This window comes from Punica granatum, chromosome 6, assembly GCF_007655135.1.
Source record: "Punica granatum isolate Tunisia-2019 chromosome 6, ASM765513v2, whole genome shotgun sequence".
Taxonomy (NCBI): domain Eukaryota; kingdom Viridiplantae; phylum Streptophyta; class Magnoliopsida; order Myrtales; family Lythraceae; genus Punica; species Punica granatum.
In genome coordinates this window covers 7,244,831-7,263,160 of record NC_045132.1, presented here as the reverse complement: position 1 = coordinate 7,263,160, position 18,330 = coordinate 7,244,831, and the positions used below count along the sequence as shown (strand labels likewise).

Below are 18,330 nucleotides of genomic sequence, written 5' to 3'. Positions count from 1 at the left end.
GTGCGTAAAGTCATCGAACGTTGCTTCGGTATTTTGAAAAAGAGATTCGCCATATTGAGTTTAATGACGAACTTCACACCTTATACACAAGGACAACTTGTCCTTATGTTCTTATGCGTTTTGACACCGTAAATTCGAAGAAACACTCCGACCGTCCACTCTCCGACCGGGATTCTTACATGAATAAATGTACAATATAATCCTTACATTGTCCTCTCAAATAAATAAAAATTACAACATCTGAATCCCGATTGGTTCGCGCTCAGTCATTATTCTACTCGTGCTCACCGTGTGGCTTGAAAAGACTGAAACTGAAATTAAGATGCGCACTCAGTGTTTAGGGGAGTAGATCCCGTAATCTATGATTGGGGCGTTGGACCCCATGTGAATCGTGTCCTAAAGGATCGGGCTCGACCCGCATAACAAATAAGTGCAAAAATGTAACACGTAAGCACAAATAATCAAACAATGGGGTTTTGTTATTGTCGAATTTACGTGAGTTAACCAATTATTAACTCGGATATCTTGGCATACAAACCCTACCTTAAAACAAACAAAAGGGATGATGGATAAGGCATGTAGCATTCGGTATCATTTTAACGGACCCGACAGACATGATGTCCATAGTCAAGTCTCGAATGTGTGGGTTATTTTTAAATTATTATGTATCGTGACAATATGACTTTTACAGATTAAGAGTATTTTCACCTAAAACCCAAAACCTAACCCTCTATTTGACTATTGCCGTTGTTTGATTTAAGCCGAGTTTGAGATTAATTGTTTTTCCATGTTTTAACTCGTTCTAAACCCAAACCTATACTAGAGTGACGGCAGGACAAGAACCGATAGTTATGCCCTTGAATCGAAAAAAATATGTGTGAGTATGAAAAATTAAGATTATGTGGCACGTATCTCAATGCTTTTGAAATTGTGAATTTAAAAAGGGAGGGACTAACCGTTCTTGAACTGTCGACGCGATTACAGATTATTAATCGGTTCGTACAATTAATTTAAAAGAGTCAAGTGATTTAATTTAGCCAAATTTAACGTCCCGATTATCCCGTATGTAGAATTTTAGGTTAATTAGAAATTTGCCGAATGCTTTAGTCTACGGATTTCGAGCCGTCGAGATAGCCATTAGTTGACCGCCCGATAAACTCTAATTTTCGATATTATCATGTTGTATACATATAATTACAAAAATGAAATATTTAAATGGGGCACGTACATTGTCGGTGGGTGATCCAAGTAGGAAAGGGTCGGATATTTTTAGAAAAATGTCCAGGGGATTGAATTGAATGATTTTAAAAGAGCAGGGACTGATTTGAAAATTGGGATGAAGTTTAGGGACCAATTTGAAAATTCTGAAAAAAATTGGGTACTGATTTGAAAATTCTAAAAATATTAGGGACTGCGTAAAAATTACTGAAAATGTCCTAGGACTTATTTGAAATGAATTTGAAAATCTGGACTGATTTGAAAACAAAAAATGGCCCCAGGACTAAACTGAAACAACTTGGAAAGTTCCTTGGGATTCTTGAAAAATTCTGGGAATTCCAGGACTGATTGGAAAATAGTAAAATGACTGGGACTTGATTGAAAAGAATTTTTGAAATTCGAGGCAAATCTGAAAAGGGTGAAAAATGGTCCCGGAACTAAACTGAAACAATTTGAAAAGTTCTTTGGGATGTTTAGAAAAATTTTGGAAAATCCAAGGACTGATTGGAAAATAGTAAAATGATCGAGACTTGATTGAAAAGAATTTTTGAAATCAGGGTAGATCTAAAAAAATAAAATGCGTCCTCTGGACTGAAATGTGACAAAATAGAAAGTTCGTAAAATCGAGTTCGGGACAAATCCGATCACCCACGCGACCCAAGAATGCTCATTTCACATCATATCCATCAAGCAAGCAATAATATTCAGGAAAGGAGCCCTAATCATGCCACTAAGTCGAGAATTTACCTTATCCGGAAAGTTGAGGGGCTTCTCTATAAAAATTAAAAAAAAAATCGCCGGATAAATCGGGTCGGATCGGACTGGCCCGCCTGAAGGAGAAACCGCCCGGAAGAAACGCTGGGCCGGACTGGAGTGTGTTGGGCCTGAATGGGCTGGACCTGCGAAAAAAAGGAAATGGGCCGAGGCCCGTTAGCCGAAGGGCGGTCGGGATCGGGGAAGCGGCGGCGACGGCACTGCGGGCGGCGGTTCTCGCCCCTGGACGTCGCGGCGAGGACCGAAATGGATGCGGGAGATGGCTCTGGGCACCGCTTGGTCTTCGCCGTGGTCGATCGGGGCCTCACTGGCGTTTAAACAGTCGGAATCGGGGGAGTTTTCGCGATTTTCCTGCGAATGTCTCCGAGTTCCTTCGATCTCGAAATTCCTCAAAACGAGAGAAAATTTTCCCCTTTCTCTTCCTGGGTTCTGTTCCTCTTTTGCCGAATTGCTGTTATGTTCAATTAATTGCGATTCCTTCCCCTTTTTCATTAGGATTTCGGCCGATCTTCGGGGAAAATCGCGGATACCCGCGATTTGGGGGTTCTAGTCCGGCGGGATCGCAGGCAGCCGGCGAGCGCTGCCCGGCCTGCCCGAATCTTTTTTTTTTAATATTAGGCCGGCGGGGTCACGGGCAGCCGGTCAGCGCTGCCCGGCCCCTACCCGACCCCTGCCTGGCCTGCCCGAAAACAAAATCTTTTTTTTATATATATAATTTAATTTAATTTAACTTATATTATTTTTTTTTATAGAAAAGGTAATAAATTGGAAAAATGACGATTTTGCCCCCCTGGAGTCGATGGACCGAAATGGGGTGCTGACAGCTTGCCCCTCTTTGGTTGTGTGCTCGGATAGAGGATGCAGGCAAAGACCATAAGAAGCACCCCGTCTGATCTCGGCGATCGTCCTGGCGTCTTTCCCCATAGTCACTTGTTCTCTCTGGTTTTGGATTCACGGGAGGGAGTTGGATAAACGTATGTACCTGAAAGCAGTGAAGAGGTGGTTATGGATCCAAAAGCAATAAAAGTGGGTGTCCAAACCCAAAGTAATAAATGGTGGGTGTCAAAACCCAAAGTAATAAAAAGGTAAGTGTCTAAACCCAAAGCAATAAATCGTGGGTGTCCAAACCCAAAGTAATAAAAAGGTGGGTGTCCAAACCCAAATCAATAAATGCAGGTGTCTAAACCTAAAGCAATAAATAGTGGGAGTCCAAACCCAAAACAATAAATGGTGGGTGTCCAAACCCGAAGCATTAAAAGGTGGGTGTCCAAACTCAAAGCAGTAAAAGGTGGGTGTCCAAACCCAAAACAGTAAATGTGGGTGTCCAAACCCAAAGCAGTAAAAGTGGGTGTCCAAACCCAAAACATTAAAATGTGGGTGTCCAAACCCAAAGTAATAAAAGTGGATTCGGTCATCAAGGATGGCCTGAGAACTTGAGAGAGTTGACTTGGGCCTAATAAAGCCGACAGATTTGTCAAATAATGGTGCTAGGTGCCTCCTTGAGGGCCTTTCGCTCGAGTTTGAGATTGCGATCTTGTCGTATGAGGCAGACATGAGTCTGTCAGGGGGAGACGCCTCTTAGGATCCACATGCCCGTACCTGCATAGGAGGGTGGCAGCTAACGACCGTTGTCAATCGTGTAAAATTGGTGGAATTACGATGTGCAAAGGAAATCTATGTAATGATGCTTCGGGGATCTAAAGTTGGTGGCCATTTGAGGGGTGGCCGTGTCCCGAATCCATGTTTGACCAAAAGAAAGGCTTTTCGCAAAATGAGGGCATGACCCACAGAGCTTTGAGTGAAGGTAAATGGAAGGATCTTTAGGATCCTCCAAATCAAGGATACGACGATTCGATCCCATTTCGAGGCGTATCTCGAGCCTTGAGAGTCGAAGAGAGTTTGCTTGCGTTGAGAACTGCCAAACCACTACTAGTTGTAGCTTCACGCGGGGTGCTGCTGTTCTTTCGTGGTGAAACCGACAATTGCCCCTAATTTTTGCCCAGGCTGCAAAATGCGTGACGACCTGACGGGGTATTTTATTTTGAATTTTCTCTCATGAATGCTCTCCTTTTACTACGACCACCCAAGATAAGGTCCGATCGCATCTCTCGATTCCTCTAACTTTTGCCTAGACTGCCCTTTGCGGGTTTTCAGCCTAGCAAGGAATATGATTTATGCTCTCCTTTTGCCACGGCTCCCCTTTGCGAGATTTTAAGTCGTGCCCCTCATTCCCTAACTTTTGCCTAGGTCGCCTCGTTGAGGTTTTCGACCTAGCGGGAAAATTATTCTTTTCTCTCAAAGGTGATCGTAGATGGAAAGAGTACAAGTGCTGATGACAGAATGCGCTGAGGCGACATGAGTGTGGAGTCTGAATAATATTGAAGGAGACAAATGTCGGAAATGTGGCTCGTAGCCTGCGGGGACATAAAGAGGCTGCCGAATAACCAAGAAGGCTATCAGGGATAGTACTTCTTGAGGGTACCAGTGTTGACTGGGAGCGCATTTTCAGTCCCCTCCATGTCACTTAAGATAATTGCTCCTCCAGAGAAGATTTCCTTGACGACGAAGGGCCCGCCATACTTGTATGCGAACTTGCCCCGAGAGTCAAGTGTAATGTGAAGAACCTTTCGCAAGACAAGGTCACCAGGGTTGAACTCGCGGTGGTAGACTCTTGCATTGAACGCTCGGGCCATTCTTTGTTGGTAGCATTGGCCGTGGCATAGCGCTGTTAGCCGCTTCTCGTCGATGAGATTGAGCTGTTCGTAGCGTTGCTTTGCCCATTCTGCTTCTTCGAGCTCGGACTCGGCAAGGACCCTCATGGAAGGAATCTCCACTTCAATTGGGAGGACTGCTTCCATGCCGTAGATCAAAGAGTACGGAATTGCTCCGGTTGAAGTGCGGATAGATGTTCGGTATGCTAAGAGAGCAAAATGGAGCATCTCGTGCCAATCCTTATAGGTCACCGTCATTTTCTCGATGATCTTCTTGATGTTCTTGTTCACAGCTTCCACCGCACCGTTCATTTGGGGACGGTACGGCGTGGAGTTACGATGCTGCACTTTGAATTGCTCGCAGAGCTCATCGATGATCTTATTGTTCAAGTTCTTAGCGTTGTCAGTGATGATTGTCGCGGGGACTCCATATCGGGCGATGATGTTGCACTTGAGGAAGCCACGACCTTTGCGGTGACCGAAGCAAGCGTTACGGCCTCAATCCACTTGGTGAAGTAGTCGATTGCCACCAAAATGAAAAGGTGTCTGTTGGATGCTTTGGGATTGATAGGGCCGATCACATCTATGCCCCACATTGAAAAGGGCCACGGGGCCGCCATCGAATGTAGCTCATTGGGGGGTGCTTTGATCCGGTCGGCGTAGACCTGGCACAAGTGGTAGTGTCTGACATGTTTGGCGCAGTCGGCTTCCATGGTGGACCAGAAGTAACCCAAACGCATAAGTTTCTTGGCGAGCATAAGCCCGCTCATGTGGGGTCCGCAACTTCCCTCGTGTATCTCTCCCATAAGGCGTTGTGCCTCAATTTCATCGACACACCGGAGTAGTGTTGCATCGAAGAAACGACGATAAAGAACCTCTTCACTCAAGAAGTAATGTGTTGCGAGTCGCCGAAGTGTTTTTCTGTCACGCCGGTTGGCGAATGTCGGGTATTGGCCGGTTTGCAGAAAATGTTTGATGTCTTCATACCACGGCTGTTCGTCAGTTGCCTCGATTGCGTCACAGTGAGCAGGGCCCTTGGCAATCTCGATTTCGAGTGGCTCAATGAGATTCTATTTCGTGATGCTCACCATGGATGTGAGCGTCGCAAGTGCATCTGCGAATTGGTTCTAGATGCGCGGTGTGTATGTGAATGAGATTTTTTCGAAGTTCTCTGCTAACTCCTCGAGATACTCGTGATATGGCACTAGCTTTGCGTCCTTCGTCTTCCATTGCCCCAACGTCTGGAAAATTGTAAGCATAGAATCGCCGAACACTTCCAGTTCCTTCACCTTGAAGTCGATCGCCGCTTGCAGGCCGAGGATGCATGCTTCGTATTCGGCCACGTTATTAGTGCAGGGGAAATCAACCTTTGCTACAACCGGATAGTGGTGTCCGTCGGAGGATATCAACACTGCACCAATGCCGGACCCAGTGGAATTTACTGTGCCGACGAAATACATCTTCCATGCAAATTTGTTCTCCTCACTGTCCACTTGGAGAATCCCTTCGTCCGGGAAGTCAGAGTTGATCGGCGTATCGTCTTCGATTGGGAACTCCGCTAAGTGATCCGCAATTGCCTGCCCCTTGATCGACGTGCGGGGCACATATTCAATGTCATATTCCGTCAGCTGACATCGCCACTTTGAAATGCTCTTCATGGAAGATGGACTATCGAGCAAGTACTTCAGGGGATCCGCTTTTGACAATAAGCGGATAGTATGATAGAAAGTGTACTGCCGAAGCCTCTGCATGACCCACACTAGCGTGCAGCACATCTTCTCAATCTCCAAGTAGTTGGACTCCCTTTCGGTGAACTTCTTGCTTAAATAGTAAATGGCATGTTCTGCGTGCGTGGAATCGTCTTCCTGCCCTAACATGTATCCTAGGGATTGCCGGCGCACTGTCAGATAGAGAATAAGAGGGCGATTTGGAGTAGGCGGGACCAATACCGGGGGTTGAACCAAGTATGCCTTGATAGTGTCGAAGGCCTTCTGACATTCTTCATCCCACTTAATCGTTGCATTTTTGCGAAGCTAGCGGAAGAGTGGTTGACATTTGTCTGTCAGGTTTGTAATAAAACGCGCAATGTAGTTCAGCCGTCCCAGGAAGCCTCGTACTTCACGGACTGTCGATGGTAGAGGTAGCTCCCTGATTGCCTTCACCTTGTCGGGGTCAACCTCGATGCCTCGTTCGCTGACCACGAAACCTAGTAGTTTCCCTGACTTGGAGCTGAATGTACACTTTGTCGGGTTAAGTCGAAGCTTGTACTTCTTGAGTCGGTCGAAGAGGCGTTTTAGATTAACGAGATGATCCTCTCCTTCTTTTGATTTAGTAATCATGTCGTCGACGTAGACCTCGATCTCTTTATGCATTATATCGTGGAATAGCGTGACCATGGCCCTTTGGTATGTTGCCCCGGCATTTTTGAGGCCGAAGGGCATTACTCGGTAACAGAAAGTGCCCCACATTGTGATGAACGTCGTCTTGATCTTGTCCTCATCGGCCATCCGAATCTGGTTGTACCCGGAGAAGCCATCCATGAAGGAGAACAACGTATGGCGTGCTGTGTTGTCAACTAAAACATCAATGTGAGGCAGGGGGAAGATATCCTTGGGGCTGGCCTTGTTGAGGTCCCGATAGTCGACGCAGACTCTGACTTTTCCATCTTTCTTCTCTACAGGCACAATGTTCGCCACCCACTCAGAGTAATTACAAACTTCCAGGAAACCCGCGTTGATTTGCTTGATGACCTCTTCCTTAATGCGGAGGAGAAGACCGGCTCGCTGACGCCGTAAGTGCTGCCGTTTGGGTGGAAACCTCTCTGTATCGAGCGGGAGGGAGTGTTTGACTATCGAAAGGTCGAGGCCTGGCATATCGGCGTAGGACCAAGCAAAAACCTCTTGGTACTCTGTTAGGAACTCGATCATCCGACCTCATTGTATGAGGTCAAGACCCGTCCCGATCTTCAGGATGTGAGGCTCTTCTTCGGTACCCACGTTGAACTCTTTTGTCGGCTCAATTGAAATGAATTGATGGTTCTCAAGGAGGCGCAAACTCTCTTCTATCTCGGGCACTCGACCATCTTTGTCGAGTCCTTCCCCGAAGTATATGGGTCAGGACTCTTAGAGGTGTTCCTCGGATGAGTTCGAATCGACGTGTCGAAGATTTGGATTCGAGTGGAGCCTGGTAATTCAAACGAATAGTCTTAGAAATTTAGAGCGTTGCGAGATAAGTGAAAGAAAGGAGAAAGTAGACGCGAAAATTCAAAAATACGTGCAGAGATTTTATTAATGGTGCAAGCATGAAGCCATAACAAAATCCCTCTTCCGTCATGTGGCTTATGGCTATGCCAACACGCGGGGAAACATCAAACACATAGATAGCCTTACACATCGACGATTACAACCGAGTAGCGCGGGACTGAGGTCTAGTTGTTGAGCTCCTCATTCTCCTGTGCGAGACGGATATGGACCCCCAAAGGAGTCTCCTCAGTGACGGCACATATGGCTGACAGATCGACAGGTTCGTCCTCTAAAGCCGAGAAGGGGCCGTCAAGAGTACCTCCGATGACGTGTGGCGGTGCGAGAAAAAAGTGAGAGAGTGGGGGAACCGGGATGCCCCTGTTGATCTTCCCATAATGCGCGGTGAGATGGTGGAGGTGCATGCCCCTACGAGCCTCAATAATCTCTTGGCAGGAAGGGTGAAAACCGAGTCACCTCCTGTTCTTGTACTCTTCAATCTCGATGGGGCAATTGATCCCCTACCCTTGTGCTCTGAGCCCTGTACCGGGAACGTAGTTGTGACGCAGAAGAACCTTCCCGACCATGCGGTCAGCACGAGACGGACGGACCTCCCCATAGTCCCGAATGACTGAGATGGTCTCGAATGAATGGAATGGGAGGTTCTCGTCGTCTACGATGCTAATATAGGGTACAACCGTTTCCTTATAGATGGCGTAGTCTTCTTCACCCTTGACCGTATTGAGCCGACCCTCCGCGATGAACTTGATCCTTTGGTGCAGGGACGAGGGAACGGCTTCAGCTGAGTGGATCCAGGGTCTTCCTAGGAGCAGGCTGAAAGCATTCGGGATGTCAAGGACCTAAAATGTGACGCTGAATGAGCACGGGCCGACATCGATCAAGAGGTCAATCTCCCCATTCACTTCCCTCCGTGAGCCGTCAAAGGCTCGAACCGCGGTTTTGCTCGAGCGGACGCGGTTGAGGTCCACATTCATTTGCTTCAACGTGGACACTGGGCAAACATTGAGGGCGGAGCCGTTGCGATCATGACCCGGCCAATAACGAAATGTTGCACTTGCAGACGATGTGCAACGCCCGTGAGTGTGCCCATCCTTCGGACGGGAGCTCGTCATCCGAAAATGAGATGGCATTGGAGAAAATCGAGCTGACGGTCTCTTCAATCCGATCTGGGACTGTCTCCTTAGGAACCTGTGCTGCAGTAAGGACTCGTAGGAGGGCTTCTCGGTGTGGCTCCGAACTCAATAGGAGAGCGAGTAGTGAAATATGAGCTGGAGACTTACCCATTTGTTCTACTACCTTGTACTCGCTCGCCTTGATCACTTTCATGAAAGCCTCGGTTTCTTCTTCGGTCACCTTCTTCTGCGGGATAGGCGGGGCTTCCGGAGCAGCTCCGGATGCAGCGGGAGCCTTACCCTTGCCTGTGATCTCCGGGTTCATGTACACCCGGCCCGAGCGTGTCACGCCCATGACACTGAACTGTTTCTCAAGGTTCCCGACACTTCCTTCGTAGGTCCAGGGGACCTTGCTGTCCTGGTACGGCTCGCGAGCGGGAACTTCTATTATGAGCGGGTCCTCCTGTTGGCTCTCGTCCTCCCTCATAGTGCAAACACTGATCATATTGATGGTGGGTCCCGAGCTCGACCCTTGATCAGGGAGAGGGTTAGCTTGCACGTTCGGGGGCCTGATGGCATTGAACGAGATCTTCTTATCATTGATCAACATCTGAACCTCTTCCCGTAATTTCCAACAGTTGTCGGTGGTGTAACCGGAAGCACCTGAGTGGTACTCGCAGTGCAGACTCTGATCTTGGTTTGCCGGAACAAAACTGGAACCCAGAACCGTGGGTCGGATCATGTTGCCTGCTAATAGTTGCCTGTATATGTGGGAGAGTGGGGTAGGCAAAGGCGTGAACTGTATGCGCTGCCGGGATTGCATCGTACTGCTCTTTTGGCCCCGCGCGGCTGGGGTTTGCTACGCTGGCTGAGGAACTCTTGAAACCGGGGGCCTATACTGTTGGGTCGAAACAGGGGGATAGTGGTGGACAATTTGTTGCGGGGCCGGCGGGGCTGAATAGTAAACTGGTTGAGCGGGGTGTTGAGGCTGATAGTGTACAATCGGCGAAGCATATGCGGAAGTGGCAGGTGGCGCAGGTGTGAAATTCACCGAGTACTGTTGAGATCCCGGATGCCCTAGATTAACTGCATTAACCAAAACCTCCTTTCCCCTTCTGCCGTTAGTAGGGGCTGCTGCAACCGCGGTCTTCCTCGAGGACTCTCCTTCTCCCTTCTTTGCCGGACCCTCTAACCTTCCGAGCTTGATGCCCAAGTCTACCTGCTTCCCCGCCATAATCATCTTCGAAAAGGAGGACTTGTGGCCCATGAGATGGGAATAGTAGGCCCCTTTGAGTGTTCCGTGGAACATCTGTATCTGTTGTGCCTCGCAAATTGGGGGAAAATGCTTCGCTGCTTCTGAGCGCCAATCAGTGGCATATTTCTCGAACTTCTGGTCTTCTGCCATTTCTATTGTGCTTCGATCGAGGAAAGATTGAGGCGTCTCTATGTTGTACTGATACCGTTCAACGAACTTCTTGGCCAATTCGACCCAAGATGGGATGTCTTCCGCTTGGAGCGACATGAACCAGTTAAGGGCCGATCCCGATAAACTTTCTTGGAAAGTGGCGACAACGAACTGTTCATAGTCCCAGTACTGAAGCATCTTTGTATGATAGTGGCGAAGGTGGAGCCGCGGGTCTTTGGTTCCATCATATTTCTCGAACTCTGGCATTTTGACTTTCAAGGGCAGCTGCAATCCCGGGAAGAGAGACGAATCCAAGTAGCTCGTGCTATGTCGAGGATCACTTGCTTGGAGGGCTCTAATAGTCTCTTCCATCTTCTTCATTCTCCTCTCGTGCTCGGTTTCCGTTTCGGGAAAGAAATTTGTGGGTGGAGCTCTGGGGGCCGCTTGAGTCGGCGTGCCCGGTTCGGAGAAAGTAATATTTATGGGAGGTGGAGCTTGGTAGGGGAGGCTGATATAGGGTTGTGGAGCTTAGTGAGGGAAAGGCTCAGTTGTGTGAGCAGGAACAGGGGCGCTCGATGCCGGGAAGCCCATCGGCAGAGGAGCAGTATAAACGGTAGCTGGAGCTGGCACGGACACGGGAGGTGGTGCGAACATGATCGGATCCGGCGCGGGAATCGTCATGGGCGGAAGTGAGATGGTTGCTGGAATGGTAGACTGAGGATGGCCGAAGTCGACAGGGTGAATTGCCGGCGCGTGCTTCGGATGAGGAGAGGGCACTGGGATAATTGCTGGCGAGGGGGCGGCCGCTATGTCGCCCTTTGATGCATGGGTTAGCGGGACCCAAGGAGCGGGGTCGACAGTTGGCCCGCGTGCAAGAGGCGGGATGCAGCTCGAAGACGCGCGATTTAGCCCCCTGAGCAAGGCCATCATCTCGGCCATATTAGCGGCCATTAGGTCAACCGTGTTTTGAAGAGTTGTGACGTTGCACTCGAGCGTGGCCATGCGAGTAGGATCATGGGCAAGCGGTGGTGCTTGAGTCGCCGACGACGGCACGTACATCGGTGGCGGCGGCGAGTGTCCAGGTGGTGGTGATGCGTACCTCGGCGGTAGTGACATGCTTGTTGAAATCGGTTATGGGAGATGGGCCGAGGGAGTCCCATGATGTGCTAGTGGCGCGCCTGCAGTGGTAAGTGGTGGTGGCGCGTTCATCGTGGGCCATGGAGAATGAACTGGCGTCGATGGTGTATTCCCCTCGAAGACAGCGAGTTGATTTTCCTCTGCCATTCTTAATTGGAAGCGTGTGGGATACCGGTGGGGCGCCGCCAGTTGTTAATACCTAGATTCCATAAGTGCGTGAGTTTCGATGCAAGAAAATTCTCTTTAAAATGAACATGCAAAGTATGAATAAGAGAGGGAGTGCATGAGATGCATGAATTTTCAAAAACTAATGCTGTCATTCGTATTAACTCCGAATGGTTCAAAGTGCAATACAAATTTTGAAAAGATAGTCCTAAGCCGGTCTTCCAACGTGCCCGAGGTGCAAGCGACCGTCGCCATGGAAAGCACCGATTCCAGGTGAGGGCCTAGTAGAGGTATCTATCCTAGGATATGCGTGAATCTCCACGGGCCCTCTTCCTGGACCTCTCCAAGGCAGCGTTCGCTTGCGCCAACTCCTGATCACGCCTCTGCAGTTGGGCGCGGGCCTGGGCAAGCTCCTTCTGCAGTTGGTGTTGATCGCCAAGCTGCTCATTCTTCTCGGCGACCTCCTGGCGGAGGCGGTCCCTTTCAGCCCTGATATTAGCGAGCTTGGCTTGGATGGCCATGTCCGGTACCAGTGCCCCGGATGATGTGCTACTCTCGACCGGAGGAGTGTCTGTGAAATCATCATTCTCTGATGGACCCCATCGATAAAAGCGGAGGATATATTCCTCCGTGGCTTGAAAGTCCCGTTCATCTTGGGTCGGGTGCTCGGGGAAGTAAGGATGCTCGATGACCGTAGTCTACCACGCGGTCATAACCCGTTCGATTTCACTTAGGCGATTTATGGACGTCTGGTCCTCCCGCCAGGTGTGTTCGAACTTGGTTCGCGCCGTACCTTTGGGAACCGTCTGTAAGCCACCTAACTGCCTCACTACTCGCGCCGGAAAATAGGTGGTGGACCCCGCATGGCTCACGAGTGGTACTCCGTTAAAATCAAGACATTTAATGGTCATGGGTCCGGGTGGCATCCACGCGGCGCGCCATTTAAAGCCCTTTGGTGCTATTTCGCTAAAAATTTTGATCCACTCGGAGACCTTGCGTTCCTCCACACGCAACAGAGGTAGTAACCGCGAAATGATAGACTCCGGACGTATAAAAAACATAACCGGACGAACAAGGCCGAAGGGGTTTGCATGGCTTTGGAGCCAAATTTGCAAAAGGATTGGGGACCCTCTCAACCTTCGATCGGTCTTTCTTGTAACACGATCAAGGGACCGTATGGTCTCGGCCAACAAGGCCACCTCGTACTCGCGGCCTCCAACCACTTTGAGGACAACGCTAGCTAAGGCTGCGTTAATGTGACCGGCCGAGCGAGGGAATAATAGAGTCCCGAAAATTAAGAATAAGATCGCCTGACATAAATTCTTTTGTAAAAGATCCCCTTGAACCTCGCGCGCTTGCATTTCAATAAAATGGAGGAGTTTTGCGGTGACTATCTCTGTGCCACCGGAATATGCAAGTTCGGCTTGTAGCTGAGACCTATGCACCCCGAGTAGGCGCGATACCAAAACAAGTCGGGTGGTGTAAAAGTTAGGTTCTACAATGCCGCGGGTGGCTGCAATTCTTCCGACGAGAGTGCGATATTCCTCGATGGTAGGTGTGAGCTCAGTACCTTGGATGTTAAAGACGGCGTGGACTGGGTCCCAAAACGTCACCGCTGCTCCCAAGAAGTTCCAATCCACTTGGCAGATGGCTAGCATTGGTATATCCCCAACAAAGGTCTTGATGTAATCGCGGTCGACTTGGCGCAGATAAGCCCAGATATGACTGATTTCCTCGAGTGGTGGCGTGACCCTGTCGAGGTGTGGAAAGGAGACTGAGCACGCCATCTCTTACCAAGATGAAAGGAAAACCGATTTAGGACTAGTTAATACAAATGACACCTAATTTTGAAATTATATGATGCATGGGTGCAGAAAATAAATGCCCACGGCTTAATGTATACAACGTACATCTCTCTCAAAACAGAAAAGGACTCAAATGGCGCACAAGCCGACTCGATGGACTATTATTGAAGTCGGGTTGGAAGATGGCATGGGGCTCCTGCAGTATGCATGGTTTCGGCACTACAAGGACCGTGCTACCTAGGGATGGGGGCCCCCGACTCAAGGGTGTCAATTCCTTGAAATCGTGCCAGATTCATTTCAATACCTAAGCGACCGTCGAATTGCGCCCCGTACCCCTACTTCGAACCCCTATCTAACCTATGCTCCTATTACCGGTCGTGGGACGCGACCCATAGGTACCTAGAAGCTAGTATGATATGCAATGCGTGTGTGAGAAATAAAAGTGCGTAAAGTAGATAAGCAAAAAACTATGAAAAGCGATAAATAAACAAGCAAACAAAGCAAGCGAGAACGAGCCCGAACCCTCTAAAAAATCCCCAGTGGAGTCGCCAAACTGTGCGCACCCGAATTTCGTCTCGTCGGAGCACGCATGCTCGCGCCTATGCTACGCGGCTTAGAAGTGTCCACCTTCCCTGGGACGCGCGACGGACACACGTGAGAAGGAGTCGCTACTACCTGTTTACGACCCGAAGGTCGAGGGCCGGTGAGTTGCCCGGGTCTAGGGGTACGGGGTACACCTAATTGCTAAGGCTTATGGTCTATACGGAACCGAAAATTCTGAATTCGAGGGTTCTATTACGTGTGGGCCTATATCCCACACGCCCTTTCGGTACTCTAGCTTGTCTAGGTTTGCCATTTTAATTTAATTATTGCTTAAGTAAGTTCCGCTCATCTTATGCATTTTGACACCGTAAATTCGAAGAAACACTCCGGGATTCTTACATGAATAAATGTACAATATAAACCCTTACATTGTTCTCTCAAATAAATAAAAATTACAACATCTGAATCCCGATCGGTTCGCGCTCGGTCATTATTCCACTCGTGCTCACCGTGTGGTTTGAAAAGACTGAAACTGAAATTAAGATGCGCACTCAGTGTTTAGGGGAGTAGATCCCGTAATCTATGATTGGGGCGTTGGACCCCATGTGAATCGTGTCATAAAGGATCGGGCTCGACCCGCATAACAAACAAGTGCAAAAATGTAACAAGTAAGCACAAATAATCAAACAATGGGGTTTTGTTATTGTCGAATTTACGTGATTTAACCAATTATTAACTAGGGTATCTTAGCATACAAACCCTACGTTAAAACAAACAAAAGGGATGATGGATAAGGCATGTAGCATTCGGCATCATTTTAACGGACCCGACAGACATGATGTCCATAGTCAAGTCTCGAATGTATTCTGTATCGTGACAATATGGCTTTTACAGATTAAGAGTATTTTCACCTAAAATCCAAAACCTAACCCTTTATTTGACTATTGCCCATGTTTGATTTAAGCCGAGTTTGAGATTAATCTGTTTTTCCATGTTTTAACCCGTTCTAAACCCAAACCTATACTAGAGTGACGGCAGGACAAGAACCGATAGTCATGCCCTTGAATCGAAAAAAATATGTATGTGTATAAATAATCAAGATTACGTGGCACGTATCTCAATGCTTTTGAAATTGTGAATTTAAAAAGGGAGTGACTAACCGTTCTTGAACTGTCGACGCGATTACAGATTATTAATCGGTTCGTACAATTAATTTAAAAGAGTCAAGTGATTTAATTTAGCCAAATTTAACGTCCCGATTATCCCGTATGTAGAATTTTAGGTTAATTAGAAATTTGCCGAATGCTTTAGTCTCCGGATTTCGAGCCGTCGAGATAGCCATTAGTTGACCGCCCGATAAACTCTAATTTCCGACATTATCACGTTGTATACGTATAATTACAAAAATAAAATATTTAAATGGGGCACATACATTATCGGTAGGTGATCCAAGTAGGAAAGGGTTGGATATTTTTAGAAAAATGTCCAGGGGATTGAATTGAATCATTTTAAAAGAGCAGGGACTGATTTGAAAATTGGGATGAAGTTTAGGGAACCAATTTGAAAATTCTGAAAAAATTGGGTACTGATTTGAAAATTCTAAAAATATTGGGGACTGCGTAAAAATTACTGAAAATATCCTAGGACTTATTTGAAATGAATTTGAAAATTTGGACTTATCTGAAAATAAAAAATGACCCCAGGACTAAACTGAAACAACTTGGAAAGTTCCTTGGGATTCTTGAAAAATTCTGGGAATTCCAGGACTGATTGGAAAATAGCAAAATGATTGGGACTTGATTGAAAAGAATTTTTGAAATTCGGGGCAGATCTAAAAAGGGTAAAAAATGGTCCCGGGACTAAACTGAAACAACTTGAAAAGTTCTTTAGGATGTTTGGAAAAATTTTGGAAAATCCAAGGACTGATTGGAAATAGTAAAATGATCGGGACTTGATTGAAAAGAATTTTTGAAATCAGGGTAGATCTAAAAAAAATAAAATGCGTCCTCTGGACTAAAATGTGACAAAATAGAAAGTTCGTAAAATCGAGTTCGGGACAAATCCGATCACCCACGCGACCCAAGAATGCTCATTTCACATCATATCCAACAAGCAAGCAATAATATTTAGGAAAGGAGCCCTAATCATGCCACTAAGTCGAGAATTTACCTAATCCGGAAAGTTGAGGGGCTTCTCTGTAAAAATACAAAAAATCGTCGAATGAATCGGGTCGGATCGGACTGGCCTGCCTGAAGGAGAAACCACCCGGAAGAAACGCTGGGCCGGACTGAAGCGTGTTGGGCCAGAATGGGCTGCACCTGCGAAGAAAGGGAAATGGGCCGAGGCCCGTTAGCCGAAGGGCGGTCGGGATCGGGGAAGCGGCGGCGACGGCGCTGCGGGCGGCGGTTCTCACCCCTGGATGTCGCAGCGAGGACCGGAATGGATGCGGGAGATGGCTCTGGGCTTCGCCGTGGTCGATCGGGGCCTCACCGGCGTTTAAACAGTTGGAATCGGGGGAGTTTTCGCGGTTTTCCGGCGAATGTCTCCGAGTTCCCCCGATCTCGAAATTCCTCACAACGAGAGAAAATTTTCCCTTTTCTCTTCCTGGGTTCTATCCCTCTTTTGCCGAATTGCTGTTCTGTTCAATTAATTGCGATTCCTTCCCCTTTTTCGTTAGGATTTCGGCTGATCTTCGGGGAAAATCGCGGATACTCGCGATATGGGGGTTCTGGGCCGGCGGGGATAGCGGGTAGCCGACGAGCGCTGCCCGGCCTGCCCGAATCTTTTTTTTTTTTAATATTAGGCCGGCGAGGTCACGGGCAGCCTGTCACCGCTGCCCGGCCTGCCCGAAAACAAAATATTTTATTTTATATCTAATTTAATTTAATTTAATTTAATTTAAATTATATTTTTTTTATAGAAAAGGTAATAAACTGGAAAAATGACGATTTTGCCCCCCCTGGAGCCGATGGACCGAAATGGGGTGTTGACAAGTCCTCTAGAATTCGATCAAAACCACACAGGGTTCGATCAAAGCCTTGAAGTTGTAATGGACTCGTTTGAGGGTTCCATGGCTTATGTGATGAAGCTTCATGGGCGGCACCAGACAGAGGGTTGAATGGCTTCCCCGATGAAGCTTCATGGCAGCGGCTATAGAGGCCGCCGCCTTCCTCCCTACCTCTATCTGCCCAAGTTTCATATTTTTCTAATATTTTTTTGATAACGTGGGTCGCCACATCAATCACTGAAATGTATTAAACTGATGATTTATGAAATTTTTTAACAGTATTTTAAAAAATGATTAATTGCACCATATAGCTTAACGTTTGAATGAATTCTTAGTTCTAGCCCAAACTTGATTTTTTAGCTGAGATATCCCAATGTTGACATGTTGGTTTCAAATTTATTCCGACGCTAACTTTCTGTCCAAAATTGACGGAATTGCACACGTGACACATTAATTTCACATCTATCCCAACACTTGTTACGAAATTAACGTGCCACGTGTGCAATTCCGTCAATTTTGGACGGAAAGTTAGCGTCGAGATAGATTTGAAACCAACACGTCAACGTTGGGATATCTCAAGTAAAAAATCAAGTTTGGGCTAGAATTAAGAATTCATTCAAACATCAGGCTATATGGCACAATTATCCCTTTAAAAAATTACTATCTCAAAATCTTAAATTTGAAATTCATTTTTTGCTTTTATTTTTACTGTTAGAATATATTTTCTTTACCTGTTACTTATTATCAGAGGTTTGTTTTTTTGTTTTGAAATTGACGAAAAAAATTTATAAAATAAGAACTTTGATTTGTGTATATTAAGTGAAATTTTACTAATAAATAATTCAATATTAGTTATACTTTTAGCAAGTTAACTATAAGTTTTGAATTTATACTAAGGTGGCTGAATAGAAACATAGTTTGAATTTTAACGAAAAAGTATTATCTTTCTTTAAAGCTAAGTTAAAAATAAATTTACTTATGTAGAAGATTGAATGTATTTGATGTTAATATCAAGACTGTGATGAAAAGGAAAATTTATGGAAAATTTTTTATACTTGTCTAATATTTCATTTATTAAAATCAAATGTAACATTAATGGTAATCAAAGATTGAAATTCAACATAGGACATCGAAATTAAGCCAAATTAAAATCGATCATACTAGAGTAAAAGGCATGTTATAGGGTCAATAGA

At 46.7% G+C, this 18,330-nt stretch overlaps 1 protein-coding gene across 1 annotated transcript; it reads right to left on the bottom strand.

Annotated features, from left to right (window-relative positions):
- Positions 1 to 11,008: 11,008 nt before the first annotated feature.
- On the bottom strand, positions 11,009 to 11,596 carry LOC116212108 (classical arabinogalactan protein 9-like). Its single transcript, XM_031546687.1, has one exon. It carries the CDS (start codon positions 11,594 to 11,596, stop codon positions 11,009 to 11,011), a length of 588 nt encoding a protein of 195 aa, XP_031402547.1.
- Positions 11,597 to 18,330: the final 6,734 nt, after the last annotated feature.